This window comes from Dipodomys ordii, unplaced genomic scaffold (genome assembly GCF_000151885.1).
Source record: "Dipodomys ordii isolate 6190 unplaced genomic scaffold, Dord_2.0 Scaffold53, whole genome shotgun sequence".
NCBI classification, from domain to species: domain Eukaryota; kingdom Metazoa; phylum Chordata; class Mammalia; order Rodentia; family Heteromyidae; genus Dipodomys; species Dipodomys ordii.
Genome location: NW_012267269.1, coordinates 849,651 through 867,449, shown reverse-complemented (window position 1 = coordinate 867,449; position 17,799 = coordinate 849,651). Strand labels below are relative to the sequence as shown.

The 17,799-nt window shown below is 35.2% G+C and overlaps 1 protein-coding gene across 6 annotated transcripts in view; it reads left to right on the top strand.

The window, feature by feature from the left end:
- Positions 1-17,799, top strand: part of Nfib (nuclear factor I/B) — a 226,094-nt gene that overhangs the window by 206,892 nt on the left and 1,403 nt on the right. For all 6 annotated transcript variants that reach the window (XM_013020813.1, XM_013020811.1, XM_013020810.1 and 3 more), the window contains one exon: positions 12,652-17,799. This exon is cut by the window's right edge. In XM_013020813.1, coding sequence (XP_012876267.1) covers positions 12,652-12,669 — 18 coding nt within the window. In that variant the 3' untranslated portion in view covers positions 12,670-17,799. The remainder of the gene's footprint in view (positions 1-12,651) is intronic.

Here is a 17,799-nt window from a genome sequence, read left to right as displayed (position 1 = left end):
GGCTGGCTTTGAACCGCGATCCTCAGATCTCAGCCTCCTGAGTAGCTAGGATTACAGGCGTGAGCCACCAGCACCCGGCTCACCTCTACTTCTTAAGCCTTACCTTCTGTGTGAACTATTTTTGAATAGGGTCCTTCTTGCATTTATGCTCTGGCTAGCCTGGACAGCTATCCTCCCATTTATGTTTCCCATGTAGGTAGGATGACAGGCACACATTGAGATTGGGATATCATCAACGCCTCTCTCTCCCCCACACCCATGCTAGCTTCAGACCTGGATCCTCTTCAGTCTCTGCCTTCCAATAGCTGGGACAGGCATGGGCCAAAAACACCTGACTAAGATGTAACTTCTCCTAGCTCCTAGTAATTTTTGGAGTCAGAAAATAATAGTGGCCGGTGAAATCACTGAACACACACATGGTAGTGAAGTCCTCTGTTATCTAACAGTTTTTAAGAAAGTATTATTCATGTTACAGATCCCTTTGCTTGCAAGAAAACTGATGTAACAGTCAGTCTTGGGTCATAAAGTAAGTCAGAATAAAGAAAATCAGAATTTATTAAGATTTCCTTTTTGTTCCTTCCTCCCAAAAAGAGTAATTTTTCTTTAGATCAGTACATAATTAAATGTGGAATGGCCCTAATAACCAATGGAATGCTTTAAAAGGTAGCTTTGAGTTTGTTTCTGCCCTCTGAAGTATGACTGACAGGCACATAATCAATGGTGACCATATAGGGTCAATACATTCTGCAGGTATTTATTGAGTCTCTGTTGGACCATCCTAGACTCTGCAACGCACATCCACAGTTCTTTAAATCCCAGTAACACAGTTCACAATAAATATATTTGAGACAACAGTTTGCTTTGTTACTGGTTTCAACAATGGACACGAATAGAGTACACACTTTATAACACAAGTATGCCATGTCTATGGTACAGTATACTTTATATTGTATATGCATAATTTATAGTTTGTGCCCATAATTGGTTTTTAAACTTGGCATTCTTTTCTCAATATAATGATAGAAAGGGAAATCCTAACTAAGTAGCAGTGCCTCTTTGAAGGCAGGCCCTATGCATCTAAAATCTTCAGCTTTAATCTCAATAATTCGAACCTGTTTGTTCAGCCCGTAAATTAGAGGATTTACTTTTCACTTGTTGGGATAAAGAAAATTTCACAGGATATTTTTGTTGCGGTTGTTGCTTTTGGTTTTTAGCAAAAGACAATCCCTGGAAACTTGTAGTTAGAGAAGGGTAAAGCAAAATAGGTGTTTCAGTTTGGCTTTATTTTATTTGGATCATTGGTTGCCTGTCACCGTCCCACTGGCCCATGGTTGCCTTCTTTTTTGCTTTGTGCAACTGGTCTTCCTGAAGTGTTCCCATGTCAAATGGAGTGCCTTGTTCTGGACTGAAGATGGCAAGGCCCAGGGAGCTGTGCAAGTACTATAGTCAATGCTTGGAGGCCTCCTCCTTCCTTTCCACCCCAGCATGGCAGACAGACACACTCTAGGAACCCAAGCTGACTCCCTTAGAAAGCTTTCACAGAATCTCTAGTTTGCGATCCCAAAAGTATTTTGTTGTTCTGACTTTAGAGTTTGATGATCCATTTCTGTCCTTCTCTCTCTGACCCCCATGTCTTCCCCCACATATGTGTGCATATGAACTATGGAGTTATTTGCACTTGGAGAAAGGGAAGTTTTCTGCCCAAGAAAAATTATGTTACTGCAATTGTTAACCCAGTATGAAACGTTGAAGCTGTGGCTTCTTCATTTGGGATGCATTCGGGCTTCTAGGATAATAGGTGACAAATTGTTTAAACTGGTTACTTTTGTGTTTGGACTTTGTACTCCTGTGTGGACAGATCACATTGTTTTTGCACACGTGAATTATACGAGCATAAACATGTAGAGCAGCTCCTTGCACACTGCCTTTCTTGCTTACAACTATAGCCAGGCCTGTGCTTACACTATCAAATATGGAAGCACAATATAATTGAATGAAAAAAAGAAAGCTGAAGAACAATCCAAAAATAACACAAACATAGTTATTTTAAAACATTGGAGGGAGTGATTTATGCAAAAAAGAAACAGGATTTATTGTTTCATTTTCCCTGCTCTCCCTTCACCCCTTTCAAGAAAACGCAAAGCCACAAGTGAGCGGTTGTATGTGTCTGAAGGCTTATATAAACATAGAAGAAGCCTTCAGATGGCTAAAATAAACATGTGCGTGTTACTGAAGGATATGTTTACACAAACCATTTGTTCAGCCTCTGAAATAATGAATAAATGAAGATTTTACTGAAATAATTGGAAGGATTTTTTGTGTTCCTGCGGATGCCATAATTGAATGGCACCAAAGAGACTTTTATCAGCTATTTTCCATGTTACATGTGTTAGCAGTTCCTTTCTAGGAGTTGAATACTTCATTCTGTACTTACTTTACACGTGTTTTTGTAAGAAATTGTCGTTTATTACTGCTATTCTAGAGAGTTGCTTGATTTCCCAGGAGAAATTTAGCAGCCAGTAAAGGTTATTTGGATGTGTTTGGTCAGGAGAGAGAGGGCCAAAAAGAAAAAAAAAGTAATAGCATTCATTTCATGCATGGAACTATTTGCATAACATTGTCCACTACCATTGACCATTTTTCCTTGTGTGACCATTAGCTTTGTAAAATTTTTGCTTCTGAAAGACTTAAGAATGAATGCTTAAACAGAAATAATTTTCAATATTGGATTGTAAACCTTATGTTTTGTATGTCCGTACATGAGTATGTTTATATATGTCTGTAAGTATGTGAGTGTATCCACAGGTACATGATAAGGGAAGTACTGTCCGTTCTTAGGTGGACTTAAGAGTTAACTTTCTTTCAGTGTTAGACCATCTCTCTGAATTCACTAGGTTAGCATTTCCTGCTCTCAGTTTGTTATCTTGACACATAACTATAGTACAACAGCTGGGTTGTTCCTGAAGTTCCTGGGGGGAGCTTTATTCTCAGAGTGCTGAATTTCCTTTTCAGCTGTTAGCTCTAACGTGTGTTCAGAATGCTCAACTTTTTATACACCATTCTGAGCCCCTAGCACCTCTCTGGGAGGGAGTGAAATGCTGATAAGGGAGATGAATGAAAGAATCTTTGGTTCAAGGTAGAGAATTGCAAAAGCCAAAATTGCACATGACCATTGTTTAGTAACAGGGCAGCTAGCTGGTATTGCTCTTTGTACTTGAATGTTCTTGAACAAAGAATTACTTTCCTGTCCCATCAAAATTATTTGCACCTGTTATGATAGCAAAACTAAAAACATTACCATTGTTTTAAAGAACTCGATGTAGTTTTCACAGATACAAATCCCTGTGATCTGGCTGTTGAAAAATATATTAGGAGTGGTCGTATTTTTTTTTTTTTTTTGCCTAACTTTCTCCGTTTACAAAGAAAGATTTGTACAACACGACGTTTCCTTTTTATCTAGGCAAACTCTTCAGAACACTTCCTAAGAAATTAATTGTATTCCAGCCAGACCTGCATGCTGCCATCCCACAGGAAATGGGTCAGCAATCCATTAAGATGCCATTAGATAATCTAATTTGGAACTTAATCTCTAAATTAACCATGCTCCATACTTGAAGCATACTTGAGAGAAAGAAAAAAAGTTTACGTTTGAATCGATAGGGGAGCCGAAGCGTGAAGAAGGCTGTTTGTTTTTTCTGTAGCTGTGGTCACGTCTCAAGCCGTCTGGTTACCAGGAGAAACCAGACATGATGTAATTCCAGATTGAACTTGAACTTCAGGGACTTAGGATGGGGGAACAATGGGCCATAGGAATCAATAATGTCCATTTTCCACATGATTATGTTTGGAGCTTTAAGTTAACCTTTGTGGGAGAAGCAGCAGGATCGGTAGGGAGACCAAAATGAGATGATCCAGGGACAAGATGTTAGAGGAAAGAAAACAACTTTTTTTTTTTCCTGCGATATTTTCTGAGCAGCACGGCAGATTCCAGCAGGATTAGAAAAGTTCCCGCTCTGCAGTAAACCGGTGGCCTGTTCAGAGCACTCTTTGTTCGCTTAGGTAGGACAAACTTAATCTTACGTTTCCTGTCAGATGATTTTTGGCAGCATTACTGGAGGAGGAGGAGCATGATTCAGAACATTCCCAGATGTAAACCTTGCCGATTAACCCTTCACGGGGGTGGGGGGGGGAAGGAGGGTATTAAACACCTACCCTACTTGAAGATGTAAAGTACCATATTTGCATATGCATTAGATCCATAAGAAACCCAACTCCTTCCACAGCCAAAGCACCATATAGGATTTACCTCTTTGGATCCTGTTTGCTAGGTGTACTGTGAAGTTTTTTGCCAAATTTCAATAATGAAGCCTATATATGAATAAATATAATACAAATGTAAAAGGCAAAAGCCCATTGAAGTTCAGGAAATTGGACACAAATGTTTTCAGAAACTATAGAAAGTCACAATTATTCTCTCCTTGTTCACTTTGCTTTATGAGGAGAAAGATGTTAGGACATGTGAGCAGAGTAAAAGGTCCCGTCTCAAGAGTATTTGGTCCCTTAATCCTTCATTTTATACTTCAGAATTCTCATACAATAGTTTTGTCCTTTGCTGGTGAAAGTGTGCAAAAATACTAATTTTTGTTTTTAAAGGAAAATCATTGGTGGGAGATTCTCCTTTGGCTTTTATAGAAAACATTTCAATTTAGCTTGGTATGCCCTGGGTGCGTTTCTCTGCTGAAAGACATTACTTTGGAGCACCAGTTTTGTAGAGAATTTTGTCTGCTGTTGAAGAATCACATATGCAAATGAGAGGAGCAGCAAGCACTCTGACAATAGCCTTGCAAAGAAGCCTAGGGGTGGGAAGGAATACAGACTAGAGAAAGGCTGAAGCCCAATGTAGGGGCTTCTCTTCCATCAGAGCATAGCCTGTGGGAAGGAGATAAAGTAACTACTATGAGCTTGATAATCCCGTATGTATTTTAATTGGCTAAACTGCTCACAGTTGTTTTATATATATATATATATATATATATATACATCTATATAGAGAGAGATACAGACATACATGTACAAGTATATATGTATGTACTGTCATTTATAGTTAGACAGCTTTATAACAATTCTTCATTTTTGTTAACTTTAAATACAAAAAGATCAAATATAATTTTTAAAATACCTTCTTAATCTAGCCTATTGAGGGAAAAAGTTTTTTTTAAACTTATGTTTAAACATTCAAAGGAAGTAAGTTATACAGATTGCCTTGTTAAAGGGTCTTTTAGGAATTTATAAGAGCTTTTATACTAAAATAGTCTAGTAGTTGTAATGTAATTTAGTTGCAGTGGTTCCATACTTAAGGGCTTTTCTTGCCTTGTGCTCTTCATTAGATTAAATGTTTCAATTGCATAGGCCTTTTTTTTTTAATTAAACATAGAAAATGCTAGCATTCACACAGGGTAAAGTTAACCCTCAAAAAAAGTTAACCCAGCATACCACAGTAACAAAACAAATCTGAAACAATTGAATATAAACTAATGAGGTTTGACGACCTACCACTTTGATATGTTATTTTCAAAACTGTTGGTCCCCAAGGAGTAGCAATAAAGAAAGCTATTTACCTACTTAGTTAAGAAACAAATATGTTTCTCTTTCATTACTATGAAATGCTATTGCATGCAGTTAAACTAGTTCCATGAGCCACCTGCAGTTTATGATATTTGGTGTTTCCCAGAGAGCCCTCAAGAGTACTTTGTAGATCAGGTAAGAGCTAGTCAGGGAGCTTTCTGATACAGATTATTACAAATAGTAATAATCATTAGAAATCATCTTGCATGCAAATGGGATCATTCAGATGGCAATAAGATCCTTAAAATTGGGAAAAATAAATCGAAGAAACTCAAGATCTATGTATATTTCACTCCCAGTCTGTCTTCCTATGAAAAGAAATCCTAAAGCAAATTATTGACATTCTGCCACATGTGTACATCCATAAAGTGATGGCACATGTTGCATTCAGCTGAAGAGCAACTGGAATTGGAAAAATAAAAGTTACTTATGCTGAAGTTTGAGTTAAACTTACAGTGGAATTTCAGTATGGATTATTCAGTTGAGATATAAATTCTAATCCAGCAAAAGCTAAATAATGGATAAATAAATAAATACCAAGTGGTTTTTACAAAGGCAAAAGCCCAATAAAATGTATGAGCAAGAAAATAAATGCTAGGATCACACTGCTGGAGTTCAAACTCTGGTTTCTATAAATTCATAGCAATATGAGTTGAACAGGATGATTTACTTCCTGGCTTTATTTTCCTCAGCTATAAAATTAAGCATAATGATATTTTTCCTATGTTTGCTGGGAAGCTTTAAGGTAGGCCAATCACATAAAACAGTATCTGGCAAATAATCCACACTACTAGGATTTTTATTGAGTACCATTTTCTTTGTTCTAATACATTAGTTGGTTTAACTCTAATGTTACTCATTCTTTTCGCTGGTCTAAATGGTGGTTTCTCACAAGACACATTCTACAGCTTTTTTGTTTCAATGAAGTAAAGAGCCATCCAGATGTAACATATACAATCCAGGACAGTATGGTTTCAGATTTAATGAACAATTAACATACATCTGATTTTTTTTCCAGACATGATTTTGCTGTTAATAGGAAAAGAGCTTACTGTACATTTTGGAAGAGTTAAGAATATGTCTCCCTAAAACTGAGGCAGAGGAACTAAACACCAATACTTTAAAGTTTAATGTGTCTATGCTTTTTGTCCCTTGATTTCTGAAGCATTTCTTACTTTTATCAGCTATCTATTTTTACCATAGACCTACTCTCACAGTCTACGTATGTATGAATCTATACACTTCTTTGTGTTTCATTGCTTAATGTTTCTTTAAGCTTCTTGAAAGAATATTTACTGTTTTTTAAATAAATGCAACCTGTAAAATCTGAATGGGCAGTATTACTATTTCTCTGAAAAGTATTAATATGTTGACATTTTGTAAAGGAACAGATATAAATGCCCAATTCATTATCAAATAAATACTAACTAATGATAAAGGAATTCTGCCATCTTCAAGTAGCTCTTATTGTTTTAATCACCTAAGAGTAAAAGATGAAGTAAAATTTTTACTTTGATTACTTATTTAATATATATTTATTTGGCACCATGTGCTTCTTAGTTAGTTATTGGTTAAAAGCTGAAGGACCAATCCATCTTAGCTGTGAAGGAACAGTCTCAGAATGCATAATTTTTAAAAAAACCACATAATCATCAGGTTAGATGGCCATTTCAAGAGTTCATCTCTTTCATTGAAATAGTCTACTTACTCCTTATAAACAAAGACCAACTGTTTAGTACAGCTTTTCTTTTTTTTGGGGGGGGGGTCTTTCGTGGGGCCTAAACTCTGGGCCTGGGCGCTGTCCCTCAGCTCTTCAGCTCAAGGCGAGCACTCTACCACTTGAGCCACAGCGCCACTTCCAGCTTTTTCTGCTTATGTGGTACTGAGGAATCAAATCCAGAGCCTCATACATGTAAGGCAAGCACTCTACCACTGAGCCACCTTCCTAGGCCCAGTGCATTTTTTCAAGGATAAAAATATATTAATGGTGTATCACCTTTAAAGGAAGTAGTAAACATTTTTTTTACTTTTGCTAATTTATTTTCCACCCATTTCTCTTTTTTTGTACATTTTTATTGTAAAAATACTGTACAGAGGGGTTACAGTTACATGAGCAAGGTAATGAGTACATCTCCTATCGAGAATTGTTGCCTCCTCCTTTGTTTTTCTCCTACCATCTTTGGTTCTTAATCTTCTTCATATTATCACCCTAATAGATCTTCAGTTACATTTCCCTCTGATGGAGAGAAAACCAGAGAATTTCATAGAATTGGTTGGCTCCAGACTAATATATTTAACGCACAAGTCTCTTCTGTGTGTCCACAAAAAATTGATTGTTTCCCAAAGCAAGTATGTTTGCTTTTAGAAAACTCTGGTCAAAAATGCTTTCCAGGTATGGGAGTGGTAGTGCATGGCTATAATCCCAGCTATGGGAGAGGCATAAGTAGAAGGATCATTGTCCATGGCTGGACTCAGGTAAAAATTGTAGGCCCTATCTGAAAAATAGCTTAAGACAAAAAAGGCTTGGGGCAGGAGGGAGGCCCCATGCTATCTATCTATCTATCTATCTATCTATCTATCTATCTATCTATCTATCTATAGCTATATATATCTACATATATAGTTTTTAATGATTTATAACATGTATATATAGATATACATATATATGGATGTTATATATGTGTGTATCTATAGATATATTAATATATAACATATTAATATATAATATTAATATAATATATTAATATATCTATAGCTATATATGTTTTATATATGTTATATGTATTGTTGTAGATAGATATATTTAAGTTCTTTCTAAAGTTAGGTCTATAACTGATTTCCTAGGAAGGCAATAAATCTTTGTATATATGCTGACGAGAATCAGACAGAATTAACTTATTATATCATTATGAATTAATTTATTATATGTAAGGGCTAGATGAGAGACTTTGGACAAAAAAAAGTGGCTTAGTTTCCCTAACTGTAAATAGGTATGATAGCTATTTCATTGAGAGCACATTAAGTGCAGCATATATAAACTGTCACAGATAGTACCTTGCTCTTAGTCTGCCTCTGCTCAATTAATACCTCAACATTTCTTCCTTTGTGTTAATTCTATCAATTTGAATGATATAGAAGTCTGAGTCTCTTTCCAACTTAACTCTAGTTAAGTCGTTCCTTAAATGATGTAATTTGGTGAGTATCTTCAACCAAGAAATGCCACTCTGTCACTGTTGAAGAATCATAGCTAGAAGAAACAAGGTGCTTATTTCAACATAGGCTAATTCAAAGTAAAATGAAGCAGGCCCATTGCCTACTTGTTAATATATCCAAGGGTCAAAATCATATATTTGCTCCTTCTCTTGTGGGTGTAGACACAGCATATATTTTGTCAAAATAATATGAAATTGTCTCCATGATATGAGACACTTTTAATTGTGGGATTTTTTATTTAGTTCTTGTACGTTATATTCATAATGAATTATCTCATTGTGTACATCATGTACATGAGTTGTGCTTTGTGTTAGGTGATACAGTCATTTTTCTGCCTGATTTTTTTTCACAAAGTACTTACGTTCTTTTCTTTCTTTTTTAAAAAACTGGTTATGGCCAGTTTATTTTCTAAAGACATGCTTTCAATTTTTCAGTAGGTTGAGCTTTAGTTTGCCAAGAGAGCTGATTTGACAACAGAAAATTTAATGACAAAGTAAATGCAAGCTGAAGATATATTTAGGAAGCAGCTGCATTTAACCGTGAATACTTCAAAATTCAGTAACTTTCTAACAACAGAGTGAAGATTGTTGGAGTGAACATAAGATGATTTCATATAATTCTCATTCCACCATGAGTTAAAACAATTAATTATCTAATAGAGAACTAATTTCTACAGGGAGATGTGTGTTTATTTTATCCATACATGTGATTATTTGCATACTGTGTATGCAGAGAGATTTGTGAAAAACACCTTTTACTTGATATGAAGTTTTAGGTGCCGTATTTTTTAATGAATTGGTCTACATAATTTTATTTGATTAAATATCTTTCTTTACATTGTCACCATAGGTTATGAATTACTATTATTAGGCTATTTTTTTTCAATGGGACTGCCAACAAAAGCTCTAAAGAATGTACATTATGGTTCTGAACTCCACCTACAGATTAGTAAGAAGAGGCTTATAAAACTTGTATATGGGGTCTGCATAGTGTTAATGTTTGAGATTTATTTTCCCCAAAGGTTAATAAACAGTATTGACAAATACATTACACGTTGCAATTTTGGTATGGCCATAATGTAGTATGTGAGGTTTAGAGGGTTTAAATAAACATTTAAATGAAATTTGCTAGACATTGGACAGCAAGAATCCTCCCTGTGACTAGCATCAATTTACTTTTTATAGAGCTTTTTTTTTTTTTTTTTTGGTTAAAGCATGAGTATCCCATAAGAATGGGATAAATAAGCAATTGAAAAATGTACCTCAATTCTTGTCTCTTCTTAGATTAACTGGCAGGCTTGTCCTTTAAGGAGCTTCCTTATTTTCAATGATTAAAGTAGGCTTGATTTCCCAAAGCATTTCTAAGTTACTTTCTTGAGCTTCTTCATTTGGGGATTCTTGTTGATTTCACAAAATGATTTACTTGTTGTATTTTCCTACTAAGCTAGAGTTATTGCTTTCTATACATGCTTCTTATTAAAGGTTAAAAATAATGAACATCTGTTTTGTAATTTATTTTCTGGTTAAGAAATAGTTAGTATTGGCTATGACCAAACTCCAAAAAGATAGATGAGACTAAGTCATTTTCTCTACAGAGTTCACCTTTCAGTCAAGTAAGACAATTGCACATAACAGATAATTATGATATGAAGTAATAAATGCAATTGTGTAAAGTTCAGTGGAAACAAGTTAAAGTGAAAATAAGTTTCTTGATACATTATATAATGTTGTTCCTGATCGGTGGTACAGACTACAGAAATAATTGTTGAAGATGTGTGTGGGAAGATAGAAATGTGTGAAAATAGCCTCATCTTTTTGTAAAGATTTCAATTTAAAAATATGCTTTCTTTGGAATTATAAGTCTTCAATAGAAAATGAGAATATAATTCTTAGTTTGTGATTTTTTTCCTGCATTTTATTGATGCTTGGTATCTCTCATTTTAAATTTCAAAATTAATCTATTTTTTTCCGAATAAGGATCAAATCACAATATATCCATAAATATATGTAATCATGGGCACACATTTTAAAATATACAATTATTTTGTGATTTGAAATAATTGGTTTGTCCCCCCAAATTTACTAAGCACCTCTCATGCATTAAGTCCTCTTTAAATGATTAATAAAAAGAAGTATTTTGCTGTTATGGAGTTTGTCATGTAATCATAAAATCCCCTGAGGGAAAAGACCATTGTGATTTTTCTCTATTGAATTACTTTATTAAATATTTTATTAAAATATTTTCTCATAAATATACACCTAGATGTGTAGCAAAGAGCTACTTTGTAAATAGAGGTATCACCAGAGTGAAAAAGTTATATATTTAGTTTTTAATTCTAAAATTGTTACTGCATATGAATATTCCCAATGCTTTTTGTATCTTTGGAAATGAAACATGAATAGATGAGTGCATCTATATCAAGAGCTAAAAAGACAGTATCTCACCTACAGTTTATAAGTAAAGTAAATAATATAAACGAAACTGAAAATATTGAAAGTATGTTTCCATGACATTCATGTTTCCATGACTAAACTGGGGATGGGATTGTCTGTTTGATGTTTTCTTAGTTCATGATTATTTATGCAGCTGTTATGGAGCTGACATTCATTCCAAGTTGAATATTGAAACAAGCAATACAGCAAATTAGGTGTACCCAAAATGCATAGTATGGGGTTGCCTCATGGTATGTAGATCTAGGGTTATTTTCCTCCGTGCGATTCTTCTTTTATAAGAGATTAGGCTGGAACACAGTAGAGAACTGTTTTTCAATTGCATTTTGTTTTAAAACAACCCTAAATCCAACATAGGTTAAGTACTGATTTGGGAGAGGCAGGAAATCTCATCTGCTTACTTACTCCAACACTCCTCCCCACCACCCCTTCCAGACATCTCTAATTCAGAGCAGCCCAGATGCAATGTTTTTGCTGGTGGTGGTGAAATCAGGGAATGCTCAGGCTTCTGTTGCCAGCCTATTTAAAGGAATGTAAGTCGAAAGGAAAACTTTGGTTGTATTTGAAAATAAAGTTATAGAGGACAAGTTAACCACTGAAGAGCCCCAGAGCTAAGTACTGGAGACTTTGGGCTCCTATAAAGTTCTCTGACAATAAGTATTTTTAAAGAACAAAATAAGAAAGTTCTTATTTTGGTTCTATTATTTCTTTGTTTTTCTTTTTTTTTCTTTAACTAAAAATCTCTGTTCTACAAGTAACATTTCAAATTGCATAGTATGCACAAGCCTGCCTGGAAAATGTAATTTTTCCTCTTGTGAGAGGAAAGAAGTTATATTTCATAATGGTTTTTAATTTTGCTTAACTAATAGGTTAAAAAATTAAAAGTTATTTTACCAGTAAATTTCTTTTGAATTAAAAAGTAAAACGGAAATTATAATATATTAAATAATATAAATGGTGAGCTATAGTATATTGGAATTACTGTAGATTGTTGCTTTTCTTCTTGGTCTTTGGACAAAAACATATTTATATTTACAGTGAAGTGGGTCAAATGTTTTAGGGAGAATATCTTTAGTTAGAATTTAGCAACTATGTCTGGGTATTACTCCAGGTTTTACTGTTTCACAAGTAGATGTAACTTTTCATGAAAGAAGCAGATCATATAAAGTGTATATAGTTATAAAATGTTAATAGTTTGGCTAATTATCTCATTATAAAGTCATATTATGCCCTTCATTTTGTAAAAAGTGTTAGTAATTTGATACATCTGGAATTGCTATTTCTAAAACTGCTGTATATTTTAACTTTTGTTTTTCTTTTTTCTTTCTTCTCTTCCTGTTTGTTACCCCTCTCCTCTCAACAGTCCTGGTACCTGGGCTAGCTTGGTTCCTTTCCAAGTGTCAAATAGGACACCCATCCTACCGGCAAATGTCCAAAATTATGGTTTGAACATAATTGGAGAACCTTTCCTTCAAGCAGAAACAAGCAACTGAGGGAAAAAGAAATACAACAATAGTTTCAGAAATTAAAAATATATATATATATAAAGGAAGCAAGGAAGACTGGACAAAACAAAAAGGGAGAAAGGAAAGAAACTGAAGAAAAGAAGATAGACCAGCAATTGCAGCACTTACAATCACTAATTCCCTTAAAGTTGAAACTATAATGACATTCAAAAGGGTCGATGATATTTCACTGATGGTAGATCGCAGCCCTGCAACGTAGCCTTTGTTACATGAAGTCCGCTGGGAAATAGATGTTCTGTCTCTATGACAATATATTTTAACTGACTTTCTAGATGCCTTAATATTTGCATGATAAGCTAGTTTTATGGGTTAGTATTTCTTGTTGTTTACGCATGGAATCACTATTCCTGGTTATCTCACCAACAAAGGCTAGGAGGCAACATCAGAGGTGCTGGGTGACAGAGCTATGAGCCAGCCATTTTATAAGCACTCTGATTTCTAAAAGTTAAAAAAATATATATAGAAAATCTCTGTAGCCTTTAGTTATCAGTACAGATTTATTAAATTTTGGCCCTTAACCCAGCCTTTTCCAGTGTGTAACCCAGTTTGAAATCTTAAAATTAAAAAAAGAAAAAGAAAAAAAAAGAGGAAAAAAGGAAAAAAAAAAGAAAAAAAAAGGAAAAAAAACCAGTTTGAACACAAAGGCTCTATGGAAGAAAGGCCTCTATGTAGGTGAAGTGTTATCTCTGCATGCAACAGTAAAAATTAATATAATATTTTCCCCACAAAAGAAACACTTAACAGAGGCAAGTGCAATTTATAAATTTATATCTAAAGGGGAATCATGATTATAAGTCCTTCAGCCCTTGGACTCTAAATTGAGGGGATTAAAAAGAATTTAAAATAATTTTGAGCGAATTTATTTTCTCCTCAGTTTTTGAGGGCATTTAAAAAAGGCATTAAATCAAGACAAATCATGTGCTTGAGGAAAAAAAAATGAATGAAAACACAGCACTTATGTTGGTTTAGCTGCAGCCTCCGTGGAGGTAGAATTTATTTATTTAAAATTACTGGTTGCATCAAGAACCCATAGGGTGTACAAAAGTTTCTATAAAATCTGCATTTTAGAGGCAAAGAGGCAGGCAAATCCATGTCACAAGGGTAAAGCTTACAGTTTACAAACTGGGAATGCCAGGGTGTTGGATATAAAAACGCACTCTTGAGAAAACACATGGAATCAGGGTGCTGAAAACTTGCATGGTGCTTTCAGACATTAGCCTTGTTCAACAAATTTCTTGTATTGACAGATCCGTAGTGTGCATGGGCAGACACATTTTTGCCTCTGTCTCTTAAAATTTTAATTAAAAAAATACTCTTTCCAGTAATCCTAATTTGCACGAAGATATAATGTCCACATTACGTGCCTTGCCTTGAAATCGAAAAAACAAAAAAGAAAAAAAGAAGAAAAAAACCACAAAAAGTGACATCACTACACTTGTTTTGCTGCATTTATTATCATTTTAAATCTTTACCATTTTTATGACAAAATATTTTGTACTCCAGACGAAGAAAAATGTGTGACATCATGGATTTTTTAGACAGTTATACCTTTATCTCACATTTATAAAGCATATCATGGCTGTGTATAGTTGCCGCTTAAAAATTGTAATCGACCAGCAATATTTTCAGTATTTTGGTGTTTTTTCTATTAACTTTTCATGTTTTTCATCTTCCAATTAATATTTGGGGGGGAGGGGTTTCAAATTTATACGAATTATGCAATACCAAGTTTTGCCTATGTAGGTAGTGCTTTTAGCTGTATTGGTTATTATAGGTAAGTACACAGATTTAAAAAAAATAATGTATGCATTTTCTTTTGTTTGTTTGTTTTAATTGACCAAAGTGGGTACTGCTATTTTTGCAGTGTGATGAGGTCCTTTTGTGTACTGAGAGATGGACAGGGGATTTTTTTTTCTATACATATATATACTCTGGGGTGGGTGGGAGGATTTTTTTTTAACACTTTACAGTGTAGCTGTGAAGCAGTGCACCCTGAGATGGACCTGGGCTGCAAAGCGACTTCTGCCTACTGTGACAAACTTCAACTTACACAGGTTTTCCCTCTCTGATTTCCCACCTGGGGTGCAAGCTGAACTCATTTCTGGTTTTCAAAACAACAGAAGAGTAAGAACAAGCAAACACAACAAATTCTCTTAGAGACAGACTTAGCTTGACCTTTTTTTTCTTTTAAAGACACAAGAATGATCTTATTTTAGTTGTTGGTAGCTGTTCTTGAAAGTTCTAGATCTACAGTGGAGAGTGAGCCTGTCTCATATTTGGTAAAGACATTCTTTTTTTTTTTTTAAACCACACTTCAGGGTTAAACATACAGCAACATGTTTTCTCTAGCAAAACCCATTCGCCCAGCTGGAGGAAGTGTTTGTGGATCCTTTCCCTGGGTCTGCCCTGTTCAATGTCATTGGATTCATGATAGGATAGGATATACCTGCGTCTTCCTACTTCCCATGGATCGCAGTGCACTTGGATTTTTAAAGTTTTTAACTAGCCACAAGATTAAATGTAGGATTACTGTTGTTGAATGTATTTGGACTGATAGATTAATATCAAAGTTCTTTTTTTTAAGGAACAAAATAAGTAAATCTTGTTCTATTTTCCCTGCCCTTTTAAACTAAAAACTAGAGTGGAGAGGTATCTAGAATTTTTAGAAAGTCATTTTCCTGTGGACAAATTAAGCCTATAAATACGGATTTTCTATTAAAGGGATGGTACTTCACATCTATATATTTGATTTAGTTCCCCCTAAGGACTAGGGGTAAATGAAGGTTTGTTTTATTTTACCCTCTTCTCACCCCACCCCCAGTCCTACTGAGTGAATTCATTACTAGAGGGAGAATCTTTCAGAATTAGTGACACACTGTAGGCTGTCTTGAAGAACTCCCTGACCCCCTGTTCCCCAGGCCATGGCTTAATAAGATAAACTGTCAATTGTTCTCTCAGCATATCATTTAATAATGAATACTTTAGGACAATGCTGATGGGCTAGGGAATTGTATTTGATTAACCTAAATGCTGGATGGCACAGTGGGACCCTAGAGCACAAGTTCCAAAGGAAGTCCCACCATGTCTGTGATACTTTCCCTGCGTCAGACAACAGATCCTCTCAGCCAAGCTGTTTATGTATCTTTGACCTATTAGGTGAACAACTCAACCTCCCAGGACACACAGTATTCTTCATGGGCAGACTTGCTCTCATTTTTGCCAGTGAACGAGGAGTTGTAGTTAAATTCAGTGATGCACTGTGGGTATTCCTGCCTGCCTCTTGAATATAAAGAAAGGCCTAGTGCAAGTGTTGCTTTCTCTTTTTCTTTTATTTTTTTAAACCCATTTTTTTCTTCTTTCCTTTTGAGAGAAACCTATTAAAATACTACTATATATATAATCTCAAATCCACTCTCAGCCTCCTCTTCTACTGGGAAGTATATTCTGACTAAGGGTCCCACTTTTTTGCAGGTCTTGCACACCCCTCCCTTATCCAGAACTGCAGAGCTCAGGAGGGTGAAAGTCACCCAAGGGCATCTGTACGGGGTGGGTGTCTTCAGCCACCAGTTTGTGGCACTGTCCAATCTTTATTGTGATGCTTTGCAGTCCACCACTCACAGTGCCTCAGAAACATAGTTCCCTTGGAGTGGCGTGAGCATTTGAGGCTTGTCTAAGGAAAATAAAACAGAAAGGCAGTGAAGGAGACTGTACATAAAGACATGGCAAGAATCTTAATTATAGCAATATAGTTATCGGGTAATGTTCGGGTGGGCAGCTCCATTAAAGAATATGTGAATGAATCTGTGAAGCTGCAAAGTAGCAAGAAGAGCGGAAGGTCTTCTTAATGAACCGCCTACCTTGTAGACAGTAATTTGTACACTGTATAGTTTTGTTAAGATTTTTTTTTAAATTAAATTTCCCATGTTTGTAAAGCTAACTTTTTAACAATTATAATGGAACTATATGTTGTTTCCATTTTTAAAGTAAACAAGAATATTCCTTGTTTAGAGACTGGACTTGAGTTAAAACTCTCCAGGCTCTTAAGTTATGTATTAAAAAAAAATCTGTCCATGTTAGGAGATATTTCACAGATTCCTGTGCTTGAAAAGCATGGGACACTAATCCTTTAAAAAAGTGTAAATGGAGAAAAGTTATATTTTATGAAGGTTATTTTGTTGTATTTAGTATTGGAAAAGTTGGTTTTCAGAGCATTTCAGAATGTTGGAAGCACCACTGTCTTTTTATTAGTATATAAGGCCTTTAGCAAAAGTTTTTTTTTTTTTGTGATTATTACGTGATGGTATTTAAGGTTAAGTTTCACAGAGCATTCAGGATAGGCAGAAAACGAAAATAGTGCTATGTCTCATAAAATGTGTCCTCAGGGAGCAGAATCTTGGATTTGTGACTTGTAGCTTCATAAGGACTCAACGGAAGAGATTGCACAGGAACATCTTCAGCCGTATGACAGCAGGACATGTTCTCTACCTAGACTCAGAGTCTATGTACCATGGGAAACGATGAAGGCTGCAAAAAGTTATCCCATATTCAGTGTACAGTATTCATTCTTAATGAAACAACTCTCCAATATTGCTGGCAGATAGGCCCCAGGCATGACATTCAATATAGTTTACATGTTCCTGTCAAGGTCTTTTGTTAACATTAACCAGCTGCATGCTTCCTAGACTTTTAAGAAATTGGGTTTCTATAGAAAACTTTTTTTTTTAATGTGCAGGCTATTCAAGTTCAATAGTAAAAGTTCAAAATTGAATGTCCTACTTCATGCTGAAGGAGCTGAAAGCTGCCTTCTTCATATTTTGCACTTTCTGGTAGTTCCCTCCTCCCCTTGTTTTTCTAATTCCTTAAAATTGTGTGGGTGGAGAGGAGCCCTGCAGTTGGGGGGGTGGGTAACATGGACCACTGATTTTGCCCTTTGACCCTGCACAATGACCTTTGCATCAGCCAAACTCATTGCCATGACAACTCTT